Raw genomic sequence first — 24,459 nt, forward strand, 5'->3', positions numbered from 1 at the left:
CTGCTCCCAGAGCCAGGCCTCCTGTGTGTCTCTCTATTCCAGTGATGATCCATGGCACGAAGCCTCCAGTGATGATTCATGGCACGAAACCTCTACGGCATCGGTGTCCCTATATTGTTGTTTGATATTCGATAATGTGACTAGAAAACGTTGTGTACAACAGCCAACTTTCCGAAACATGGACATGTGGATATGTGGATATGGGCAGAAAGCTTACATTCTTTTTAATCTAACTGCAGTGTCCAATTTACAGTAGCTATTACAGAAAAAAAGACTATGCTATTGTTTGAGGATAGTGCAAAACAACAAAACACTTGTATCAAGGCAACTTAAGAGCTTGTTCTTAACAGACTTGCCTAGTTAAACAACAAATACCCATAACATGATGCAGCCACCACTATGCTTCAAAATATGGAGAGTGATACTCGATAATGTGTTGCATTGGATTTGCCCTAAACATAACACTTTGTATTCAGGACAAAAAGTGAATTGCTTTGCCACATTTTCTGCAGAATTAATTTAGTGCCTTGTTGTTAACAGGATGCATGTTTTGGAAAACAATTATTGTGTACAGACTTCCTTCTTTTCACTCTGTCAATTAGTTTAGTATTGTGGAGTAACTACAATGTTGTTGATCCACCCAGTTTTTCTCCTATCACAGCCATTAAACACCTTAACTTTTTTAATGTAACTATTGGCCTCCCCAAATCCCTGAGCGGTTTCCTTCCTCTCCGACAAATGAGTTAGGAGGGACGCCTGTATCTTTGTAGTGACTGGGTGTATTGATACACCATCCAAAGTGTAATCAATAACTTCACCATCCTCAAATGAATTTTTACTACGAATAGGTCCCTTTGTGAGGCATTGGAAAACTTCCCTGGTCTTTGTGGTTGAGTCTGAAATTCACTGCTCGACTGAGGGACCTTACAGATGTGTGAATATGTGTGAAGTACAGAGATGAGGTAGTCATTCAAAAATCATGTTAGACACTATTGTTGCTCACAGTGTGAGTCCATGCAACTTATTATGTGACTTGTTATGCATATGTGTACTTTTGAACTAATTTGGCTTTGCCAGAAGGAAGGGTTTGAATACTTGACTCAAGACATTTCAGCTTTTAATTTTTTATTAATTTGTAAAAAACTAAAAACATTATGGGGTATTGTGTGTACGCCAGTGACAACAAATCTCAATTTAATCAATTTTCAATTCAGGCTGTAACACAACAAAATGTGGAAAGAGTCAAGGATTCTGATTCGTTTCTGAAGCATGCGTGACTCCAGAGATTGCTTTGTGCTTTTAAAGGTCAGCTGTTGGTTGTTCAGCGCGTTGTGGGGCTCAAGGAGTGGCCTATGCAGCCACACAGCTTCTGCGGGTAAAATATTTGTCTATTCAAAGAATTCAAGACAGTAGTAGCTTCCTTTGTAGCAAGTGGATGTTATTCTGGTTACTGTGGTTATTGTTACAATGATCAACCAGTAATGTTAGTTATGCAACTTTCCAGAAAATGAAAAAGACCTCTGAAAGGTCTCTCAAAAAATCAAAGTAAGGCTCTGCAAACATGACGTAGCATGTGACCTGAGAATGAAAGAACATTTTTTTTGTTTTCTTATCTCGAGTGGTTACACTTGTATTGTCTGCAGTGCCACCTGCGTTGCCAAGAAGCCTAAGAGATCAACATTGATGTTTTGAATCGTTGTAGTCAAATTACATGAGAGAGAGAGATACATACATGTGACACAAATGACCCGTGAACTGATGTCGTTCTAAATCTCTCTTCAATTCTCAGTCATGTATTTATGTCACACAGTATGGGATTAGGTTAACAGACATACACAATGCAGCCCAGATCTACATCTTTGTATTTACCAAGCTCCATTTTAAAAGTAATTGTACTTCAAAGGGCCTTGCAGCCAACTCATGTCTTCTAAAAGTCTGTATCTTTTGCTTTGTGGCATTGGGCAGTCACTGTTACAGCTTAAAATTGATACAATTTGTCACTGATCTACACACAATAGCCAGTCATGTCAAAGTGGAATTTTGTTTGTAGAAAACATCCTACATTAATAAACATTTAAAGCTGAAATGTTTGGAGTCAACAAGTATTTATTAACCCATTTTTATATGGAAAAACTACATAAGTTCAGGAGTAAAAATGTGCATTATAAATCTAATGGACTGTGATACTAGTGGTTAACAAGATTATTTAATGACTACGCCATCTCTGTACCCCACACATACAATTATCTGTAAGGTCTTTCAATCAAGTAGAGAAGTTCAAGCACAGATTCAACAATTGGTTTTTCAACACCTCGCAAAGAAGGGCACCAATTGGCCTCCCGAGTGGTGCAGTGGTCTAAGGCACTAAATCCACTAGTACCACTAGAGCCAAGGGTTTGATCCCAGACGGTGTCACAGCCGGCCGTGACCTGGAGATCCATTGGGTGATGCACAATTGGCTCAGCATCGTGTGGGTTAGGGGAGGGTTTGGCCGGCTAGGATTTAGTTGTGTCATCGTGCTCTATGGCTGCTAGTGGTGGACCAGGTGCCTTCGAGCTAACTTGTTGGACAGTATTTCCTCTAACACATTGGTGCAGCTGGCTTCCGGGTTAAGCGAGTGGTGTGACAAGAAGCAGTGCGGCCTTGCAGGATTGTGTTTCGAAGGGCTGGATACCCAATCCAAAGCCTAATTAATATCATGCTCAAAGGGATATTTTTTATTTTAAGAAGGGCAAGATGTTATGTTAGATGTTATGAAGTTATTAATTAGGCTTTGGATTGGGTATCCATAAACCCAGTAACTACAAAGACACAGGCGTCCTTTCTTACCTAGCTGCCGTAGATGAAGGAAACTGCTCAGGGATTTCACCATGAGGCCAATTGGATATCAAGAAAAATAGGTATTTTTTTTAAGAAGGGCAACGATTGGTAGATGTGTGAATATAAAAAATATCCCTTTGAGCATTATGAAGTTATTAATTAGGCTTTGGATTGGGTATCGATAAACCCAGTCACTACAAAGACACAGGCGTCCTTTCTTACCTAGTTACCGTAGATGAAGGAAACTGCTCAGGGATTTCACCATGAGGCCAATGGGGATTTTAACCTCTGCGGCATCGGTGTTCCTATATTGTTGCTCAATATTCGATAATGTGACTAGAAAACGTTGTGTACAACAGCCAACTTTCCAAAACATGGACATGTCTTATATGGGCAGAAAGCTTACATTCTTTTTAATCTAACTGCAGTGTCCAATTTACAGTAGCTATTACAGAAAAAAAGACCATACTATTGTTTGAGGATAGGGCAAAACAAAAAAACACTTTTATCAAGGCAACTGGTTTGATACATTCACATCTGAAGGTAAATAACGTACTTCCATACAGTGATCTTGCTCTGATTTGTCATCCCGAGGGTCCCAGAGATAAAATATAGGGTAGTTTTGTTTGAAAAAATTCCTGTTTATATCAAAATGTAGGAACTAGGCTGTACAGTTAAACCCCCCTGCTGTCTCTGGCTCCATACCCTTCCTGCCCGGCCATCTAGATGTGTGAAGGTTAGTGTCTTTTCTGTAGTAAAGCTAATAATTCATCATGTATGACATTCCTGGGAGTGTGTCAATTTAAAACCTTTATTACCATAGGACTTTTATATGTTCTCTATAGTTATGTACTTGAAAATGTATAAGTTGACCAATTCGGCACATTTGAGCAATCTCCTGGCAGACTTGATGCAAAATATTGTGTAGTGAGGTAATACTTCACTGGATCAGTCTGAAACGTTGCACACAAACACTGCAGCCATCTTGTGGACAACATCTAAATTACACCTAGGCTCCTGTCTTAATGTATGGCCTTTCTCTTGCTTCTCAAAGATGATGGAATTCAAAAAATATAGAAAACGCATATTTTTTTGTTTGCACTGTCTTTTACCAGCTCTAATGTGTTATATTCTCCTACATAAATTTCACATTTAAACAAACGTCCAAGTGTTTCCTTTCAAATGGACATGCATATTGTATCCTTGCTTCAGGTCCTGAGCTACAGGCAGTTAGAACTTTCTTCTGACACCGCCTGTTATAGAGGTCAAGAAAGCTCGGCCCCAGTGATCTACTGGGCCTAATGCATTACCCTCTTTAGTGCCTTTACTGTCGGATGCCAAGCAGTTACCATACCAAACGGTGATGCAGCCAGTCAAGATACTCTCAGTGGTGCAGCTTTCTAACTTTTTGAGGATCTGAGGGCCCGTGCCAAATCTTATCAGCCTCCTGAGGGGTAAGAAGCATTTTCATGCCCTCTTCACAACTGTGTTGATGAGTTTGGACCATGAAAGGTCCTTAGTGATGTGGACTTCGAGGAACTTGAAGCTATCGACCCGCTCCACTACAGGATGCTACAATTGCCTCATTAGAAGTTGTACACATGGGCCTGATGTGACAGCTCGGAGCTTCTGCTCCTTTCTGTCCATATATTTTTCTTGGGTGGGAGGAAGAGGCAATAATCAAGAGGTTTACTGATGGTGAGAATTGTTGGTCTCATCATTGAACGTCAATTTGCCCAACAGTTTGGATATATGTTCATCATAATCCCTTACACCCCATATTATGCTACTTAGTAATAATATAGAAATATACTTTTCATTCTAGAAAAACAAGCATACAACGTTGTAGGAGATTTCTAAACTAAACTTTATTTTCATTTGAAGAAAATTTATTTTGTGGAGTGATTTATACTACTAAAGGACAGTATGAAACTTAACAGACAATTTCATGCCATTAATTAAGGAGCTTGATGGAGGTTTTCAATATATATATATATATATATATATATGTATATATATATATTGAGTTTTTGGTTTTGAATAAGAGAGATCTATATCTTTAGTGCTCATAAGCTGTATAGTGCTCATGCAGTGTGTGAGCGGTGTGCTTCTCATTTCTTCCTTTGCATTTTACCATCTAGGACAAATGGATCTATCTACACACTTTCCCCTGCTGTCGTTGATATCCCCATATAGTTTTGTACTCCATATGTTGCATTACGTATTGTATAATTTGAATGACCATATTGCAATAACACCTCACACATTTTTTAAACTAACTTGGTATTATTCATATTGATGTTATCACTCAGAATATGAACTGGTATTTTTTAATGTTGAGTGCAAGTCACCATTTTCTGCTGCGTTCATAAATTGGAACACTACTTTCTCAAAGATTTTTTATTTATTAATTGTTTCATTCAAAAAGTGTATTTAATGATAGATAGATGGATAGGTATACTGAACAAACGTATAAATGCAACATATAAAGTGTTCATATGCCACACCTGTTATGGGGGGTGGATTATCTTGGCAAAGGATAAATTCTCACTAACAGAGATTAAAAACATTTGTGCACAACATTTGAGAAAATAAGCTTTTTTGCTTATGGCACATTTCTGGGATCTTAAAATTTCAGCTCATGAAACATGGGACTAACACTTTACATGTTGTGTTTATATTTTTGTTCAGTATACATATACGATTACTGTTTATCAACATAATCTGGGGTGTAGGTTTGTAAATTGTTACTCACATGGTAACTCATACTGTAAATGTATTATTAATACATTTTTTAACCCAATTACATGACCCAAAATATAATTATATTAAAACAGTAATGAAGAAAATGTACTTCTACGAGTTTTACATATTGGATTGAATATTAACAAGATAAGAAGTTACAATGTTTTTAAAACAGTGCAGTGGTCAGCAATAGTTCCTCAGCCCCTTTGACACACTTCAGTGTTATGCCCAAAATAACTAAAAAGTAAATATCAAAAAGGTATTTGGTCTTGGTGAATTTAAATAGAGATATAAAGTAGTTACAATCAGTTAAAAATTAAAAATGCAACTATGATCAAATAACACACCAAAAAAAAGTATACAATAGGATTTGGATGTCACATGATGTAGGAAAGGTTTTCTAATCTTTCAGTTATTTTCCTTATTAATCAAACAGATAAAACATGTGCAAGCTGCTGTGTGCAATATGCAAAATAAATAAGTAATGTCTTTGAGAGCCTATATGGTTCAGTATAAATACAGTTACTTGAAAGAAAAGATATATGCATGTAATATTCATAAGCAGAAAAAAACTACATGAATTCTTAAGGAATGTCACAAATATCATACTTGACATCAAAAAGTACAATTAGGTGTGTTATTGTTTGTGTATGGACTTGTACATGAAATACAATGTATTTTGCCAATTGACACAGGCACAATCCATTGTGCATTCTTCTACTAAAGCAGGTCCTTAATCTATGAGAGCTGGAAAACTATTCATTGGTCAAACCAATGCCACAGGAGCTATGACACAGGCTATTAGTTAGCCAGCAACTGTACCATTAGCAGAGCCAATGTGAGAGGCAGGAAAGCCAGACAGAAGGCAGTGGGTCGGGGAGCACTTCCTGAATTGACTGATGACTCTGAAAAAGTAGGAAAAATAGAGATATGGTTCAGTGAAAGATGAAAGTGGATTGTCTTTTCATGTTTCTGTTCAAATGTTGACTTTGCTCTTACAGATGTGTAGTTGTATGGTGACGATTAATACATACCAACATTGACGCTGCCCGGTAGGATGTTCAGGGAGGTGGGACTGATGGTGAAAGTTGCCTGTGCGCTGCATGCGCTTGGAACCGAAGATTTGGTTTTGAACACGAGAGTCACGTTGGTAACTACAGATCCATTCCTAGGAAAGAAAATGGACAACACACAGAAATCACTATCATCACTGTCATCATCAAAGTGTTTAAGTCAGTCGGTAATGAGAATTCATACTTACTTGAATGAGTTGACAATGGAACGAAGGAAGCTTGGGGTTCTAGCAAAAATCTTGTTCACCTGCATTGAAAGATTAAAATATGTTTACCAAAGCTTAACATAATTTGCATAAAAACTTAAACAGGGCCAGAACTCGGAGTCAAATCACCAAGCGTTACAAGAAGGTGCCCCAGACCCTCCTGCTAATTGGGATGCTTTTGCTTTTTTTGTCTGAGAGGGGGGAATGGTGTAAATCAAGAGGACTTGATGTGTTCTGAAATATGAGATGTTGAGCATTATAATGAATAACGCTTTGATGTCATAGAACAAAGCCCAGACAGATTGCTCAAGATTGACCTTGAAATTGGATACCTGTCCATGTCGTAAAGACATCGGGAAATCCCATGATCCCATAACAACGGATTCAAAGGTCGCATGTTCAATATCAGTTGTAGACACTAGTTTTTTATGTTTTTGTTTCAACTCTATTCCAAACATTAACCGTTAACTTAACCTTTCGGAATGAATGCCTAAACTTACTGTTTTAACCCTATCCAAAACCTTAACCATTCATGGAAAATGCGTCATGCTATACATGAATGCTGACTTGCTATACAATGTAAAATTTCGAAGTTGCTCCAAATTTCAAAGTTAGGAAAATGCCACTCTAACTGTCTTTTGGTATTTGTTTCGTTAATCCATTGTTGATATACTCCCCAAAATGTTACTCCTCAAAAAGCATCACACCGGCTGTATTTCTGCATTTAAAAGTTGTATATCTTAATGACTTGATTACTGACATGCAAAACTGTGAATGTTTCCCATGTTGTGCACATTGTACTCTCTGTTGCCCATAATAGCTGATAGGCAGGTACAAGGGTTCATTTCCACTAAGAAGACCGTAAAAAAAGTCTGGACATTGTTCTCAATGTGGAGGTCCCAGAGTACGACATCTTCGTACTGAATAATCTTCGGGTTCTATCTAACAATAAGATGCCCACTCATATCCCGTCTCTTTGGTGTGGTGTGTATTGATGAAAAGGGATCTGGATACTTACCTCCAAGACCACTTTGCCAGCCAGAGTCTTGAATGCTGAAGAGGACGGGTTGGCAAGATCCAAGGTGAATAATTGATCGAGACTGAACTGGAGAAGCAGGGTTCCTTCACTAGAAGATGGAGGGTCAGTTGATGCGACAGCGGTGGTGGTGGTTACTGCCGGAACAGCGGTGGTGGTGGTTTTGGCCACTGCTGGAGGGGTCGTGGTGACATCTGCCAGAGTGGTGGTGGTCACAGCTGCAGTTGGAGCAGCAGTTGTTGCAGTGGAGGTGGTTGCATTAGTCATTGTAGTAGCACCTGCAAAATTGCAACATTCAATGCAATGTTTACATATTGCAAGAAATCAAATCAAATACAATTTTATTGGTCACATACACATGTTTAGCAGATGTTACTGTGTGTGTAGAGAAATGCTTGTGCTTCTGGTTCCGACAGTGCAGCAATATCTAACAAGTAATATCTAACAATTTCACAACATATTCCGAAAACACACAAATCTAAGTAACGAATGGAATTAAGAATATATAAATATATGGGTGAGCAATGTCAGAGTGGCATAGACTAAGATACAGTAGAATATTATAGAATACCTTTATAAACATATGAGATGATGTGTCAGATCAGCTGTGTTTTGGGATCTCATGAAGGACAGAATAACAACATAACTGTTTCTTTCAACGCATATATTTCCCAGTTGTCAGGGTCACACCCACATTTTGGGTAACTGATATGATTAAATATGAAACTATTTGTGAGAAGATGTAATGTGATGTTAGCCTTCAAAATTAGAGAATTGTTTTTCATATGAAGTCTTAACCAAGTCAGTGGCCACGCCCATGTAAGCAAAGACATTACGACAAAAGGAGGGAACACCCCTTTTTCCTCGAGTGCATGAAACCCACTCGTGACAAAATGTACAATTAGTCAAGAAAACGCAGGGACGGGAGTCCCCACGTTGAAATGGCAACTACCCTATAGAACAAGCAGGCTGATGGTGTTGAACCGGACGTCGCTAATGGTTAGGAAATCTACAAAACTAAAGACTACACATTCACAGTCTGCAGCTGCATATGTGAAATAGTCTAGGAAACTCGACCGAAGACGAGAGGAGAACAGTTCACAATCAAAAAACCGAGGGGTACTCTGAAAGATCCATCCTGGAGAACATTTCCCTATCGAGCAACCATTGGTACGTCTGACGTATCCATTATAACATATTTACAACTACAAAAGACTTTGATCTCTGGTGGACACAGCCACTCACTCTCCAGCAGATGGACCGTAGATTTAAACAAAGAGATAACAAGACATACAGAAGTAAATACAGTGGGGAGAAGAAGTATTCGATACACTGACGATTTTGCAGGTTTTCCTACTTACAAAGCATGTAGATTCTGTCTGTAATTTTTATCATAGGTACACTTCAACTGTGAGAGACGGAATCTAAAACCAACCAGTAAGAATTCCGTCTGTCACATACATGTTAGGTTTTCTTTAAGAAGCCCTCCTGTTCTCCACTCATTACCTGTATTAACTGCACCTGTTTGAACTCGTTACCTGTATAAAAGACACCTGTCCACACACTCAATCAAACAGACTCCAACCTCTCCACAATGGCCAAGACTAGAGAGCTGTGTAACGACATCAGGGATGAAATTGTAGACCTGCACAAGGCTGGGATGGGTTACAGGACAATAGGCAAGCAGCTTGGTGAGAAGACAACAACTGTTGGCGCAATTATTAGAAAATGGAAGAAGTTCAAGATGACGGTCAATCACCCTTGGTCTGGGGCTCCATGCAAGATCTCACCTTGTGGGGCATCAATGATCATGAGGAAAGTGAGGGATCAGCCCAGAACTACACGGCAGGACCTGGTCAATGACCTGAAGAGAGCTGTGACCACAGTCTCAAAGAAAACCATTAGTAGCACACTATGCCGTCATGGATTAAAATCCTGCAGCGCACGCAAGGTCCCCCTGCTCAAGCCAGCGCATGTCCATTCTTTGGGGATGCTTTTCTGCAAAGGGGACAGGACGACTGCACCGTATTGAGGGGAAGATGGATGGGGCCATGTATCGCGAGATCTTGGCCAACAACCTTCTTCCCTCAGGAAGAGCATTGAAGATGGGTTGTGGCTGGGTCTTCCAGCATGACAACGACCCGACACAGACAACCATGGCAACTAAGGAGTGTCTCCGTAAGAAGCATCTCAAAGTCCTGGAGTGGCCTAGCCAGTCTCCAGACCTGAACCCAATAGAACATCTTTGGAGGGAGCTGAAAGTCCGTATTGCCCAGCGACATCCCCGAAACCTGAAGGATCTGGATAAGGTCTGTATGGAGGAGTGGCCCAAAATCCCTGCTGCAGTGTGTGCAAACCTGGTCAAGAACTACAGGAAACGTATGATCTCTGTAATTGCAAACAAAGGTTTCTGTACCAAATATTAAGTTCTGGTTTTCTGATGTATCAAATACTTATGTCATGCAATAAAATGCAAATTAATTACTTAAAAATCATACAATGTGATTTTCTGGATTTTTGTTTTAGATTCCATCTCTCACAGTTGAAGTGTACCTATGATAACAATTACAGACCTCTACATGCTTTGTAAGTAGGAAAACCTGCAAAATCGGCAGTGTGTCAAATACTTGTTCTCCCCACTGTATATATATTGTAATTCTTTTCAAATGAGTGGCTGGTCTTACGAAAAGTATTATAATTTCAATGAGCGTAGTTATAAACTGTGTGTAGTGGGTCCCATTATGACTTTTCCACTTTTTATCTGTCCCCACCCCTTTCCATTGTCTACCAAGCCATCATATCGGTTTAGTCCACTAGGGACCCTTCATTTCATTGTTTTAATAACCAATAATCCAGACGTCGGTGGCCGCAACGTGGCTGGTTTTCCTTTTGTTGTCCTTGTGATTGTCTCTAGACCCTGCCACATATGTCTCATGTCTGAGCCGTTGAATTGCGAATCCACTTTGTCTCTATACTGACGTTTTGTCTGTTTGATTGCCTTGTGGAGGGAATGACTACTCTGTTTGTATTCTTCCATATTCCCAGTCACCTTGCTATGTTTAAATGCGGTGGTTCGTGCTTTCTGTTTTGTGCGCATGCTGCCGTCTCTGGTTAGGGTAGGTTTTAATCGTCACAGTGGGTACAACATTCCTATACACTTCCTGATAAACACAGTTACCGTTTCAGTGAATTCGTCCATATTATTCTCGGAAGCTACCCGGAACATATCCCAGTGCACGTGAACAAAACCGTCTTGAAACGTGGATTCCGATTGGTCAGAACCAGCGTTGAATAGTCCTTAGCACGGGTACTAACAGATTGAGTTTCTGCCCATAGGAAGGGAGCAGAAAAATGGAGCTGAGGGGTAGGGCCGTGTATGCATCCCGGAAGTTGGAGTAACAGTGGTCTAGTGTTTTAGGAGCATGAGTACTACAGTCGATATGCTGATAGAATTTAGGCAGCCTTTTTCTCAAATTTGCTTTGTTCAAATCTCCAGCTAAAACAAATGCAGCCTCAGGATATATGGTTTCCAGTTTGCATAAAGTCCAGTGAAGTTCCTTGAGGACCGTCGTGCTATCGGCTTGAGGGGGGATTTGATTGTGAGGTATTCTAGGTCGGGTGAACAAAAGGACTTGAGTTCCTATATGTTATCACAATTGCATAATTTGGCGTTAATCATGAAATATACATCCCCATCCTTCTTCTTCCCGGAGAGATGTTTATTCCTGTCGGCGCTATGAACTGATAATGCAGATGGCTGGACCGACTCTGACAGTATATCCCGAGAGAGCCATGCTTCCGTAAAACAGAGTATGTTACAATCCCTGACGTCTCTTTGGAAAGAAACCCTTGCCCTGATCTCGTCAACTTTGTTATCCAGGGACTGAACATTAGCAAAAGAACTAGAAGCGAGGCAGCCCTCTCTTCGGTGCCATCTAGTGTGTTGAGTGTGTGAGAATAAGTAAAGTGATGTGTTGGTGAGTTGTCTTACGTGTGACCACAATGGAGGATGAATTGATAGGTAAGGTCAGGCCAGACGTGTTGGAAGTAATGGCAGTTTGTAAAGTTTGTGCTACCAGACTATTGTTAGGCACTGAGCTGATGTTGTTGAATATCAACGTAGACTCCACCACAATTGACCCTGACCTGAAAATAATATGAGAAAAACGTTAAGATCTTTTGCAAGCGTTACTTCAGTAACATCCCACTCCCAAGGCATACTAAATAACAATACTCGAATAAATTTTATTTTTCTCCATCATCCACACTGTTTCAAAGTCATTCAGATGATAATTATGTACCTACCGGAAACTATTGACCACAGTTCGATTGAATCTGGCTCCAAATTGAGTCTTGAAAAATTTATCTAGCTGTAAAAAATGGACACCGAATAATAAGTTATATTCTATTAACAATTCAACAATGTAAGGCTGGTATCAAGATGCCATATGATGAATTCTGATGAAGATGACCCTGACGATGATCATGATCATGATTATGATTTTGTGAAACTCCTTTCAAACAGCTAACGACACTGTATTAAATTGAATTAAAGTTACCTGTGTAGTCACATGATTTGCCAATGCCAGGAACTCTGGTGAACTGCTGTTGCTCAGAGAGCTATTGAAGGTAGATGTCAGGCTGAACCGCAGTGACAGTTTTGGGCTGGTCAGTGGCGCCTCTGTTGCAGGGGATGCCATTGTAGTTGGCACTTGGATAGTTGGTAATCGGGCAGTTGGAGATAAAGATGTATTTACTACTACACTAGTTGGAGGAACTGTTGCATTGACTACTGGGGAAGTTGACAATGATGGGGTTGCAGTTGTATTGCTTTGTGTTACATGATCCGATGTTGCATTGACAACCATGGTTGTAGTTGACCTGTTTGAGGGGGCCGAAGTTGCGTTCATGACCGTATATGGTGTTGGAGTTGGAGCTGAGGCTGAAACAACTCCTGCAAGACAGTAAATCATCAGATATCATTATGTGTGTATAACAAAAAGATGTATTGATCTTAAAGAAAAAATGAACATTAAGCATTGCACACAGCTTCGACAACATCTGATCACTGTTAACTATCAGAATTGTGTTGTGACATGACAAGATAGAATAGATTACTTAATGTCCAATCAATAATATTTTCTAGGAATTTGTTTCAGTTGTTAAAATATTCTTATGATGTTAAACAGTTAAGTAATATAGAGACCAGATAACCATAATTAATTTAATATACTCAAACTTAGGAAAGTAAAATGCAGACATATAAAGAAGTGCAGCTGTATGAATACTTGGTCTTTAAAACACATGAGGTAGAGAGAGTGTAGGGAAATACTAAGTAATTTAGAATGTACAATATTAAGGTGTCGTACTTGTTGCCACGATAGAAGTTGTGTTCACTGGGAGAGAGAAATTAGAGCTGTTGCTTGAGACATTCTCTATCAAGGTTGCAACCACTGCACTAGACTCAGGGACTGAGCTGGCATTGTTAAATATCAGGACAGCGTTTACCTCAATCGAACCTTTCCTGGAAAACAACAAAATGAAAAACAATTAATTTGATATCAGTAAAGCAGAATCATATTTAAATGCTATGACAATTATGAATACTTACACAAAATAGTGAGTTCCCTTTAAAATAATTGATGAATACAATTATCTTTAAATTAATTCCAATAATGGCCCAAAATAAAAATAAAAACTCAAGAATAACTACGTACCTGAAACCTAGAACCTCTGTGCGATTAAAACTGGATCCATATTTGTTTCGATAAACTGTGTCCAGCTGTAAAAGTAATTTAAGCAAATTTAGCAATTTATCTTGGGAACTGAAACATTGACATAAACAATTAGAGGGAATGTGTCCGACATAATGACAAATATGAAAACCTATTTGGGGGATGAAATGCCCGTTTAACCTCTCAGTAACAAGAACCTGACAACTGTACAACTGAAGATGAACAGTATTAAAAGACGGGAAAGTAAAACAGTATTTACCGCTGTAGCCACAGTACTTGCTAATTCTTTGAATGCTGGTGAAGAAACATTTTTCAAATCTTCTTTGAAGTTTTGATCCAATTTGAAGTCCATCTTAACCTTTGGTGGTGGAAGGGCAGGTGTTGTGGTAGTGGTTGAAGAACCAGTTGTAACTGTGATCAGAGCAGCTGTGGTTGTTGTTGGAGTAGCTGTGGTTGTTGTGGGAGCAGCTATGGTTGTTGTTGGAGTATCTGTGGTTGTTGTAGCCCCAATTGTAGTTGTCTTTGGAACTGCTGTGGTTGTTGTGTGAGCAGCTGTGGTTGTTGTAGGAGCAGTTGTGGTTGTTTGTGGAACAGCTGTGGTTGTTGTGGAAGAAGCTGTCGTTGTTGGAGCAGCTGTGGTTGTTGTTGGAGCAACTGTGGTTGTTGAGGGAGCAGATGTGCTTGTTGTGGGAGCATCTCTGGTTGTTGTGGGTGCAACTGTGGTTGTTGTGGGAGTGGTTGTTGTTGGAGAAGTTGTGGTTGTTGTGAGAGCGGCTGTTGTTGTCGTTGCAGCAGCTGTGGTTGTTATGAGGGAACCTATGGTTGTTCTGGGAGCAGCTGTGGTTGTTTTGGAAGCAGCTGTGGTTGTTGTTGGAGTATCTGTGGTTGTTGTAGCCCCAATTGTAGTTGGAATTGCTGTGGTTGTTGTGTGAGCAACTGTTGTTGGTGTGGGAGCAGTTGTGGTTGTTTGTTGAACAGCTGTGTTGGTTGTGGGAGAAGCTGTGACTGTTGTTAGAAAAGGTGTGGTTGTTGTGGTAGAAAGAGTGGTTGTTGTTGGAGAAGCTGTGGTGTTTGTGAGAGAAGATGTGGTTGTTGAGGAAGCAGCTGTGGTTGTTGTTAGAGCAGCCGTGGTTGTTGTTAGAGCAGCTGTGGTTGTTGTTAGAGCAGTGGTGGTTGTTGTGGGAGCAGCTGTGGTTGTTGTTGGAACAGCTGTGGTTGTTGTGGAAGTATGTGTGGTTGTTGTTGGAGCAGCTGTGGTTGTTGTTGGAGCAACTGTGGTTGTTGTGGGTGCAGCTGTTGTTGTTGTGGGGACAGCTGTTGTTGTTGTGGAAGTAGATGTCGTTGTTGTTGGAGCAGCTGTGGTTGTTGTGGGAGCAACTGTGGTTGTTGTGGGTGCAGCTGTTGTTGTTGTGGGGACAGCTGTTGTTGTTGTGGAAGTAGCTGTCGTTGTTGTTGGAGCAGCTGTGGTTGTTGTTAGAGCAGTGGTGATTGTTGTGGGAGCAGCTGTGGTTGTTGTGGGAGCAGCTGTGGTTGATGTGGGAGCAGCTGTGGTTGTTGTGGGAGAATCTGTGGTTGTTGTTGGAGCAGCTGTGGTTGTTGTGGGAGCAGCTGTGGTTGTTGTGGGAGCAGCTCTGGTTGTTGTGGGAGAATCTATGGTTGTTGTTGGAGCAGCTGTGGTTGTTGTTGGAGCAACTGTGGTTGTTGTTAGAGCAGTGGTGGTTGTTGTGGGAGCAGCTGTCGTTGTTGTGGGAGCAGCTGTGGTTGTTGTGGGGGAAGCTGTGGTTGTTGTGGGAGCAGCTGTGGTTGTTGTGGGAGCATCTGTGGTTGTTGTGGGAGCATCTGTGGTTGTTGTGGGAGCATCTGTGGTTGTTGTGGGAGCAGCTGTGGTTGTTGTTGGAGCAACTGTGGTTGTTGTGGGAGCAGCTGTGGTTGTTGTGGGGAGAGCAATGGTGGTTGTTGTGGGAGCAACTGTGGTTGTTGTGGGAGCAACTGTGGTTGTTGTGGGGAGAGCAGTGGTGGTTGTTGTGGAAGTAGCTGTCGTTGTTGTTGGAGCAGCTGTGGTTGTTGTTGGAGCAACTTTGGATATTGAGGAAGCAGCTGTGGTTGTTGTGGAAGCAGCTGTGGTTGTTGTGGGAGCAGCTCTGGTTGTTGTGGAAGTAGGTGTCGTTGTTGTTGTAGCAGCTGTGGTTGTTGTTGGAGCAACTGTGGTTGTTGTTAGAGCAGTGGTGGTTGTTGTTAGAGCAGTGGTGGTTGTTGTTGGAGTAGCTGTGGTTGTTGTTGGAGCAGCTGTGGTTGTTGTTGGAACAGCTGTGGTTGTTGTTGGAACAGCTGTGGTTGTTGTGGAAGTAGCTGTGGTTGTTGTTGGAGCAGCTGTGGTTGTTGTTGGAGCAACTGTGGTTGTTGTGGGAGCAGCTGTGGTTGTTGTGGGTGCAGCTGTGGTTGTTGTGGGAGCAGCTGTGGTTGTTGTGGGAGCAGCTGTGGTTGTTGTGGGAGCAACAGTGGTTGTTGTGGGAGCAGCTGTGGTTGTTGTGGGAGCAGCTGTGGTTGTTGTGGGAGCAGCTGCGGTTGTTGTGGGAGCAGCTATGGTTGTTGTGGGAGCAGCTGTGGTTGTTGTTGGAGCAACTGTGGTTGTTGTTGGAGCAGCTGTGGCTGTTGTGGGAGCAGCTGTGGATGTTGTGGGAGCAGCTGTGGTTGTTGTGGGAGCAGCTGTGGTTGTTGTTGGAGCAGCTGTGGTTGTTGTTTGAGCAGCTGTGGTTGTTGTTGGAGCAGCTGTGACTGTTGTGGGAGCAGCTGTGGATGTTGTGGGAGCAGCTGTGGTTGTTGTTAGAGCAGCTGTGGTTGTTGTTGGAGCAGCTGTGGTTGTTGTGGGAGCAGCTGTGGTTGTTGTGGGTGCAGCTGTGGTTGTTGTGGGTGCAGCTGTGGTTGTTGTGGGAGCAGCTGTGGTTGTTGTTGGAGCAGCTGTGGTTGTTGTGGGAGAAGCTGTGGTTGTTGTGGGAGCAGCTGTGGTTGTTGGTAGAGCAGTGGTGGTTGTTGTGGGAGAAGCTGTGGTTGTTGTGGGAGCAGCTGTGGTTGTTGTGGAAGTAGCTGTCGTTGTTGTTGGAGCAAAGGTGGTGGTTGTTAGAGCAGTGATGGTTGCTGTGGGAGCAGCTGTGGTTGTTGTGGGAGCAGCTGTGATTGTTGTGGGAGCAGCTGTGGTTGTTGTTGTTGTGGCAGCAGCTGTGGTTGTTGTTGTTGTGGGAGAAGCTGTGGTTGTTGTAGGAGCAGCTGTGGTTGTTGTTGGAACAGCTGTGGTTGTTGTGGAAGTAGCTGTGGTTGTTGTTGGAGCAGCTGTGGTTGTTGTTGGAGTAACTGTGGTTGTTGTGGGTGCAGCTGTTGTTGTTGTGGGGACAGCTGTTGTTGTTGTGGAAGTAGATGTCGTTGTTGTTGGAGCAGCTGTGGTTGTTGTGGGTGCAGCTGTTGTTGTTGTGGGGACTGCTGTTGTTGTTGTGGAAGTAGCTGTCGTTGTTGTTGGAGCAGCTGTGGTTGTTGTTAGAGCAGTGGTGATTGTTGTGGGAGCAGCTGTGGTTGTTGTGGGAGCAGCTGTGGTTGTTGTGGGAGAATCTGTGGTTGTTGTGGAAGTAGCTGTCGTTGTTGTTGGAGCAGCTGTGGTTGTTGTTGGAGCAACTGTGGTTGTTGTTAGAGCAGTGGTGGTTGTTGTGGGAGCAGCTGTGGTTGTTGTGGGAGCAGCTGTGGTTGTTGTGGGAACAGCTGTGGTTGTTGTGGAAGTAGCTGTGGTGGTTGCTGGAGCAGCTGTGGTTGTTGTTGGAGCATCTGTGGTTGTTGTGGGAGCAGCTGTGGCTGTTGTTGTTGTTGGAGCAGCTGTGGTTGATGTGGGAGCAGCTGTGGTTGTTGTGGGATCAACTGTGGTTGTTGTGGGAGCAACTGTGGTTGTTGTGGGGACAGCTGTTGTTGTTGTGGAAGTAGCTGTCGTTGTTGTTGGAGCAGTTGTGGTTGTTGTTGGAGCAGCTGTGGTTATTAAGGAAGCAGCTGTGGTCGTTGTGGAAGCAGCGGAGGTTGTTGTGGGAGCAACTGTGGTTGTTGTGGGAGCAGCTGTGGTTGTTGTGGAAGTAGCTGTCGTTGTTGTTGTAGCAGCTGTGGTTGTTGTTGGAGCAACTGTGGTTGTTGTTAGAGCAGTGGCTGTTGTTGTTAGAGCAGTGGTGGTTGCTGTTGTGGGAGCAGCTGTGGTTGTTGTGGGAGCAGCAGTGGTTGTTGTGGGAGCAGCTGTGGTTGTTGTGGGAGCAGCTGTGGTTGTTGTAGGAGCAACTGTGGTTGTTGTGGGAGCAGCTGTGGTTGTTGTGGGAGCAGCTGTGGTTGTTGTTGGAACAGCTGTGGTTGTTGTTGGAACAGCTGTGGTTGTTGTTGGAGCAAATGTGGTTGTTGTTGGAGCAGCTGTGGTTGTTGTTGGAGCAGCTGTGGTTGTTGTGGGAGCAGCTGTGGTTGTTGTGGGTGCAGCTGTGGTTGTTGTGGGAGCAGCTGTGGTTGTTGTGGGAGCAGCTGTGGTTGTTGTGGGAGCAGCAGTGGTTGTTGTGGGAGCAGCTGTGGTTGTTGTGGGAGCAGCTGTGGTTGTTGTAGGAGCAACTGTGGTTGTTGTGGAAGCAGCTGTGGTTGTTTTGGGAGCAGCTGTGGTTGTTGTTAGAGCAGCTGTGGTTGTTGTTGGAGCAGCTGTGGTTGTTGTGGGAGCAGCTGTGGTTGTTGTGGGAGCAGCTGTGGTTGTTGTGGGAGCAGCTGTGGTTGTTGTGGGAGCAGCTGTGGTTGTTGTGGGAGCAACTGTGGTTGTTGTGGGAGCAACTGTGGTTGTTGTGGGAGCAGCTGTGGTTGTTGTTAGAGCAGCTGTGGTTGTTGGAGCAGCTGTCGTTGTTGTGGGAGCAGCTGTGGTTGTTGTGGGAGCAGCTGTGGTTGTTGTGGGAGCAGATGTCGTTGTTGTGGGAGCAGCTGTGGTTGTTGTGGGAGCAGCTGTGGTTGTTGTGGAAGTAGCTGTCGTTGTTGTTGGAGTAACGGTGGTGGTTGTTAGAGCAGTGGTGGTTGCTGTTGGAGCAACGGTGGTGGTTGTTAGAGCAGTGGTGGTTGCTGTGGTAGCAGCTGTGGTTGTTGTGGGAGCAGCTGTGGTTGTTGTTGGAACAGCTGTTGTTGTTGTGTGTGCAGCTGTGTAATTTGTGGGAGCAGCTGTGGTTGTTGTGGGAGCAGCTGTGGTTGTTGTGGGAGCAGCTGTGGTTGTTGTGGGAGCAGCTGTGGTTGTTGTGGGAGCAGCTGTGGTTGTTGTAGGAGCAACTGTGGTTGTTGTGGGAGCAGCTGTGGTTGTTTTTAGAGCAGCTGTGGTTGTTGTTGGAGCAGCTGTGGTTGTTGTGGGAGCAGCTGTGGTTGTTGTGGGAGCAGCTGTGGTTGTTGTGGGAGCAGCTGTGGTTGTTGTGGGAGAAACTGTGGTTGTTGTGGGAGCAGCTGTAGTTGTTGTTAGAGCAGCTGTGGTTGTTGTTGGAGCAGCTGCCGTTGTTGTGGGAGCAGCTGCGGTTGTTGTGGGAGCAGCTGTGGTTGTTGTGGGAGCAGCTGTGGTTGTTGTTAGAGCAGTGGTGGTTGTTGTGGGAGAAGCTGTGGTTGTTGTGGGAGCAGCTGTGGTTGTTGTGGAAGTAGATGCCGTTGTTGTTGGAGCAACGGTGGTGGTTGTTAGAGCAGTGGTGGTTGCTGTGTGAGCAGCTGTGGTTGTTGTGGGAGCAGCTGTGGTTGTTGTGGGAGCAACTGTGGTTATTGTAGGAGCAGCTGTGGTTGTTGTAGGAGCAACTGTGGTGGTTGTGGCAGCAGCTGTGGTTGTTGTGGCAGCAGCTGTGGATGTTGTTGTTGTGGCAGCAGCTGTGGTTGTTGTGGGAGCAACTGTAGTTGTTGTGGGTGCAGCTGTTGTTGTGGGGACAGCTGATGTTGTTGTGGGAGCAGCTGTGGTTGTTGAAGATGCAGCTTTGGTTGTTGTGGGAGCAGCTGTGGTTGTTGTGGGAGCAGCTGTGGTTGTTGAGGAAGCAGCTGTGGTTGTTGTTGTTGTGGGAGCAGCTGTGGTTGTTGTAGGAGCAGCTGTGGTTGTTGTTGGAGCAGCTGTGGTTGTTGTTGGAGCAACTTTGGTTGTTGAGGAAGCAGCTGTGGTTGTTGGTAGAGCAGCTGTGATTGTTGTTAGAGCAGTGGTGGTTGTTGTGGGAGCAGCTTTGGTTGTTGTGGGAGCAGCTGTGGTTGTAGTGGGAGAAGCTGTGGTTGTTGTGGATGCAGCTGTGGTTGTTGTGGGAGCAGCTGTGGTTGTTGTGGGAGCAGCTGTGGTTGTTGAGGAAGCAGCTGTGGTTGTTGTTGTTGTGGGAGCAGCTGTGGGTGTTGTAGGAGCAGCTGTGGTTGTTGTGGGAGCAACTGTGGTTGTTGTGGGGACAGCTGTTGTTGTGGAAGTAGCTGTCGTTGTTGTTGGAGCAGCTGTGGTTGTTGTTGGAGCAACTTTGGTTGTTGAGGAAGCAGCTGTGGTTGTTGGTAGAGCAGCTGTGATTGTTGTTAGAGCAGTGGTGGTTGTTGTGGGAGCATCTGTGGTTGTTGTGGGAGCAGTTGTGGTTGTTGTGGGAGCAGCTGTGGTTGTTGTGGGAGAAGCTGTGGTTGTTGTGGGGGAAGCTGTGGTTGTTGTGGGAGCAGCTGTGGTTGTTGTGGGAGCAGCTGTGGTTGTTGTTGGAGCAGCTGTGGTTGTTGTTGGAGCAACTGTGGTTGTTGTGGGAGCAGCTGTGGTTGTTGTGGGAGCAGTTGTGGTTGTTGTGGGAGCAACTGTTGTTGTTGTGGGAGCAGCTGTGGTTGTTGTAGGAGCAGCTGTGGTTGTTGTGGATGCAGCTGTGGTTGTTGTGGATGCAGCTGTGGTTGTTGTGGATGCAGCTGTGGTTGTTGTGGGAGCAGCTGTGGTTGTTGTGGGAGCAACTGTGGTTGTTGTGGGAGCAGCTGTGGTTGTTAGAGCAGTGGTGGTTGTTTTGGGAGCAGCTGTGGTTGTTGTGGGAGAAGCTGTGGTTGTTGTGGGAGAAGCTGTGGTTGTTGTGGAAGTAGCTGTCATTGTTGTTGGAGCAACTGTGGTTGTTGTTAGAGCAGCTGTGGTTGTTGTTGGAGCAGCTGCCGTTGTTGTGGGAGCAGCTGTGGTTGTTGTGGGAGAAGCTGTGGTTGTTGTGGGAGCAGCTGTGGTTGTTGTTAGAGCAGCTGTGGTTGTTGTTGGAGCAGCTGCCGTTGTTGTGGGAGCAGCTGTGGTTGTTGTGGGAGCAGCTGTGGTTGTTGTGGGAGCAGCTGTGGTTGTTGTTAGAGCAGTGGTGGTTGTTGTGGGAGAAGCTGTGTTTGTTGTGGGAGCAGCTGTGGTTGTTGTGGAAGTAGATGTCGTTGTTGTTGGAACAACGGAGGTGGTTGTTAGAGCAGTGGTGGTTGCTGTGTGAACAGCTGTGGTTGTTGTGGGAGCAGCTGTGGTTGTTGTGGGAGCAACTGTGGTTATTCTGGGAGCAGCTGTGGTTGTTGTAGGAACAACTGTGGTTGTTGTGGCAGCAGCTGTGGATGTTGTGGCAGCAGCTGTGGATGTAGTTGTTGTGGGTGCAGCTGTTGTTGTGGGGACAGCTGTTGTTGTTGTGGGAGCAGCTGTGGTTGTTTTGGATGCAGCTGTGGTTGTTGTGGGAGCAGCTGTGGTTGTTGTGGGAGCAGCTGTGGTTGTTGAGGAAGCAGCTGTGGTTGTTGTTGTTGTGGGAGCAGCTGTGGTTGTTTTGGATGCAGCTGTGGTTGTTGTGGGAGCAGCTGTGGTTGTTGTGGGAGCAGCTGTGGTTGTTGAGGAAGCAGCTGTGGTTGTTGTTGTTGTGGGAGCAGCTGTGGTTGTTGTAGGAGCAGCTGTGGTTGTTGTGGGGACAGCTGTTGTTGTTGTGGAAGTAGCTGTCGTTGTTGTTGGAGCAGCTGTGGTTGTTGTTGGAGCAACTTTGGTTGTTGAGGAAGCAGCTGTGGTTGTTGGTAGAGCAGCTGTGATTGTTGTTAGAGCAGTGGTGGTTGTTGTGGGAGCAGCTGTGGTTGTTGTGAGAGCAGCTGTGGTTGTTGTGGGAGAAGCTGTGGTTGTTGTGGATGCAGCTGTGGTTGTTGTGGGAGCAGCTGTGGTTGTTGTGGGAGCAGCTGTCGTTGTTGTTGGAGCAGCTGTGGTTGTTGTTGGAGCAACTGTGGTTGTAGTTAGAGCAGTGGTGGTTGTTGTGGGAGCAGCTGTGGTTGTTGTGGGAGCAACTGTTGTTGTTGTTGTGGGAGCAGCTGTGGTTGTTGTAGGAGCAACTGTGGTTGTTGTGGATGCAGCTGTGGTTGTTGTGGATGCAGCTGTGGTTGTTGTGGATGCAGCTGTGGTTGTTGTGGGAGCAGATGTGGTTGTTGTGGGAGCAACTGTGGTTGTTGTGGGAGCAGCTGTGGTTGTTGTGGGAGAAGCTGTGGTTGTTGTGGGAGAAGCTGTGGTTGTTGTGGAAGTAGCTGTCATTGTTGTTGGAGCAACTGTGGTTGTTGTTAGAGCAGCTGTGGTTGCTGTGGGAGTAGCAGTGGTTGTTGTGGGAGCAGTGGTGGTTATTGTGGGAGCAATGGTGGTTGTTGTGGGAGCAGCTGTGGTTGTTGTGGGAGCACCTGTGGTTGTTGTGGAAGTCGCTGTCGTTGTTGTTGGAGCAGCTGTGGTTGTTGTGGGAACAGCTTTAGTTGTTGTGGGAGCAGCTGTGGTTGTTGTGGGAACAGCTGTGGTTGTTGTGGAAGCAGCTGTGGTTGTTGTTGGAGCAGCTGTGGTTGTTGTGGCAGCAGCTGTGGTTGTTGTGGCAGCAGCTGTGATTGTTGTGGGAGCAGCTTTGGTTGTTGTGGGAGCAGCTGGGGTTGTTGTGGGGACAGCTGTTGTTGTTGTGGAAGTAGCTGTTGTTGTTGTTGGAGCAGTAGTGGTTGTTGTTGGAGCAACTGTGGTCGTTGTTAGAGCAGTGGCTGTGGTTGTTGAGGGAGCAGCTGTGGTTGTTGTGGGAGCAGCTGTGGTTGTTGTGGGAGCAGGTGTGGTTGTTGTGGGAGCAGCTGTGGTTGTTGTGGAAGTTGCGGTCGTTGTTGTTGGAGCAACTGTGGTTGTTGTGGGTGCAGCCGTTGTTGTTGTGGGGACAGCTGTTGTCGTTGTGGGAACAGCTTTGGTTGTTGTGGGAGCAGTGGTGGTTGTTGTGGGAGCAGCTGTGGTTGTTGTGGGAGGAACTGTGGTTGTTGTGGGTGCAGCAATGGTTGTTGTGGGAGCAGCTTTGGCTGTTGTTGGAGCAGCTGTGGTTGTTGTGGGAGCAGCTATGGTTGTTGTGAGAGCAGCTGTGGTTGTTGTGGGAGCAGCTGTGGCTGTTGTGGGAGCAGCAGTGGTTGTTGTGGAAGTAGCTGTGGTTGTTGTGGGAGCAGCTATGGTTGTTGTGAGAGCAGCTGTGGTTGTTGATGGAGCAACTGTGGTTGTCGTGGGAGCAGCTGTGGTTGTTGTGGGAGCAGCTGTGGTTGTTGTGGGAGAAACTGTGGTTGTTGTGGGTGCAGCTGTTGTTGTTGTGGGGACAGCTGTTGTTGTTGTGGGAGCAGCTGTGGTTGTTGTGGGAGCAGTGGTGGTTTTTGTGGGAGCAGCTGTGGTTGTTGTTAAAGCAGCTGTGGTTGTTGTTAGAGCAGTGGTGGTTGTTGTTAGAGCAGTGGTGGTTGTTGTGGGAGCACCTGTGGTTGTTGTGGAAGTAGCTGTCGTTGTTGTTGGAGCAGCTGTGGTTGTTGTTGGAGCAACTGTGGTTGTTGTTAGAGCAGTGGTGGTTGTTGTGGGAGCAGCTGTGGTTGTTGTGGGAGCAGCTGTGGTTGTTGTGGGAGCAGCTGTGGTTGTTGTGGGAGCAACTGTGGTTGTTGTGGGAGCAACTGTGGTTGTTGTGGGAGCAACTGTGGTTGTTGTGGGGACCGCTGTTGTTGTTGTGGAAGTAGCTGTCGTTGTTGTTGGAGCAGCTGTGGTTGTTGTTGGAGCAACTGTGGTTGTTGTTGTGTGAGCAGCTGTGGTTGTTGTGTGAGCAGCTGTGGTTGTTGTGGGAGCAGCTTTGGTTGTTGTTGGAGCAGCTGTGGTTGTTGTGGGAACAGCTGTGGTTGTTGTGGGAACAGCTGTGGTTGTTGTGGAAGTAGTTGTCGTTGTTGTTGGAGCAACTGTGGTTGTTGTTGGAGCAACTGTGGTTGTTGTGGGAGCAGCTGTGGTTGTTGTGGGAGCAGCTGTGGTTGTTGTGGGAGCAGTGGTGGTTGTTGTTAGAGCAGTGGTGGTTGTTGTTAGAGCAGTGGTGGTTGTTGTGGGAGCACCTGTGGTTGTTGTGGAAGTAGCTGTCGTTGTTGTTGGAGCAGCTGTGGTTGTTGTTGGAGCAACTGTGGTTGTTGTTAGAACAGTGGTGGTTGTTGTGGGAGCAGCTGTGGTTGTTGTGGGAGCAGCTGTGGTTGTTGTGGGAGCAACTGTGGTTGTTGTGGGAGCAACTGTGGTTGTTGTGGGAGCAACTGTGGTTGTTGTGGGGACCGCTGTTGTTGTTGTGGAAGTAGCTGTCGTTGTTGTTGGAGCAGCTGTGGTTGTTGTTGGAGCAACTGTGGTTGTTGTTGTGTGAGCAGCTGTGGTTGTTGTGTGAGCAGCTGTGGTTGTTGTGGGAGCAGTTGTGGTTGTTGTTGGAGCAGCTGTGGTTGTTGTGGGAACAGCTGTGGTTGTTGTGGGAACAGCTGTGGTTGTTGTGGAAGTAGCTGTCGTTGTTGTTGGAGCAACTGTGGTTGTTGTTGGAGCAACTGTGGTTGTTGTGGGAGCAGCTGTGGTTGTTGTGGGAGCA

General features: G+C 44.7%; 4 protein-coding genes across 4 annotated transcripts; all 4 read right to left on the reverse strand.

Moving 5' to 3' along the window:
• Window positions 1–4,978: 4,978 nt before the first annotated feature.
• On the reverse strand, window positions 4,979–8,150 carry LOC129854799 (nuclear pore complex protein Nup214-like). The gene is made up of 4 exons (XM_055921945.1): window positions 7,863–8,150; window positions 6,827–6,885; window positions 6,600–6,733; window positions 4,979–6,470 (listed from the first exon to the last, which is right to left on the reverse strand). The coding sequence occupies exons 1-4, from the start codon at window positions 8,145–8,147 to the stop codon at window positions 6,367–6,369; spliced, it is 582 nt and encodes a 193-aa protein (XP_055777920.1). The 5' UTR covers window positions 8,148–8,150; the 3' UTR covers window positions 4,979–6,366.
• A 3,630-nt stretch (window positions 8,151–11,780) lies between these two features.
• LOC129854801 (mucin-5AC-like) lies at window positions 11,781–14,647 on the reverse strand. The gene is made up of 6 exons (XM_055921946.1): window positions 13,875–14,647; window positions 13,598–13,662; window positions 13,250–13,404; window positions 12,440–12,834; window positions 12,186–12,250; window positions 11,781–12,026 (listed from the first exon to the last, which is right to left on the reverse strand). The coding sequence occupies exons 1-6, from the start codon at window positions 13,965–13,967 to the stop codon at window positions 11,816–11,818; spliced, it is 984 nt and encodes a 327-aa protein (XP_055777921.1). The 5' UTR covers window positions 13,968–14,647; the 3' UTR covers window positions 11,781–11,815.
• Window positions 13,969–21,097, reverse strand: LOC129856124 (mucin-5AC-like). The gene is made up of 3 exons (XM_055924230.1): window positions 19,752–21,097; window positions 15,482–17,474; window positions 13,969–13,973 (listed from the first exon to the last, which is right to left on the reverse strand). Exons 1-3 carry the CDS (start codon window positions 20,700–20,702, stop codon window positions 13,969–13,971), a joined length of 2,949 nt encoding a protein of 982 aa, XP_055780205.1. The 5' UTR covers window positions 20,703–21,097.
• Window positions 21,098–22,153: 1,056 nt separating this feature from the next.
• On the reverse strand, window positions 22,154–24,314 carry LOC129856125 (mucin-5AC-like; the record flags this gene model as incomplete). The annotated part of the gene is made up of 4 exons (XM_055924231.1): window positions 22,154–22,171; window positions 22,431–23,205; window positions 23,250–23,257; window positions 23,751–24,314. Coding segments are annotated over 4 exons (1,365 nt in total), but the record flags the coding sequence as incomplete, so codon positions are not given.
• Between the last annotated feature and the right edge of the window lie 145 nt (window positions 24,315–24,459).

The sequence above is a fragment of the Salvelinus fontinalis genome, chromosome 5 (assembly GCF_029448725.1).
Source record: "Salvelinus fontinalis isolate EN_2023a chromosome 5, ASM2944872v1, whole genome shotgun sequence".
Lineage (NCBI taxonomy): Eukaryota > Metazoa > Chordata > Actinopteri > Salmoniformes > Salmonidae > Salvelinus > Salvelinus fontinalis.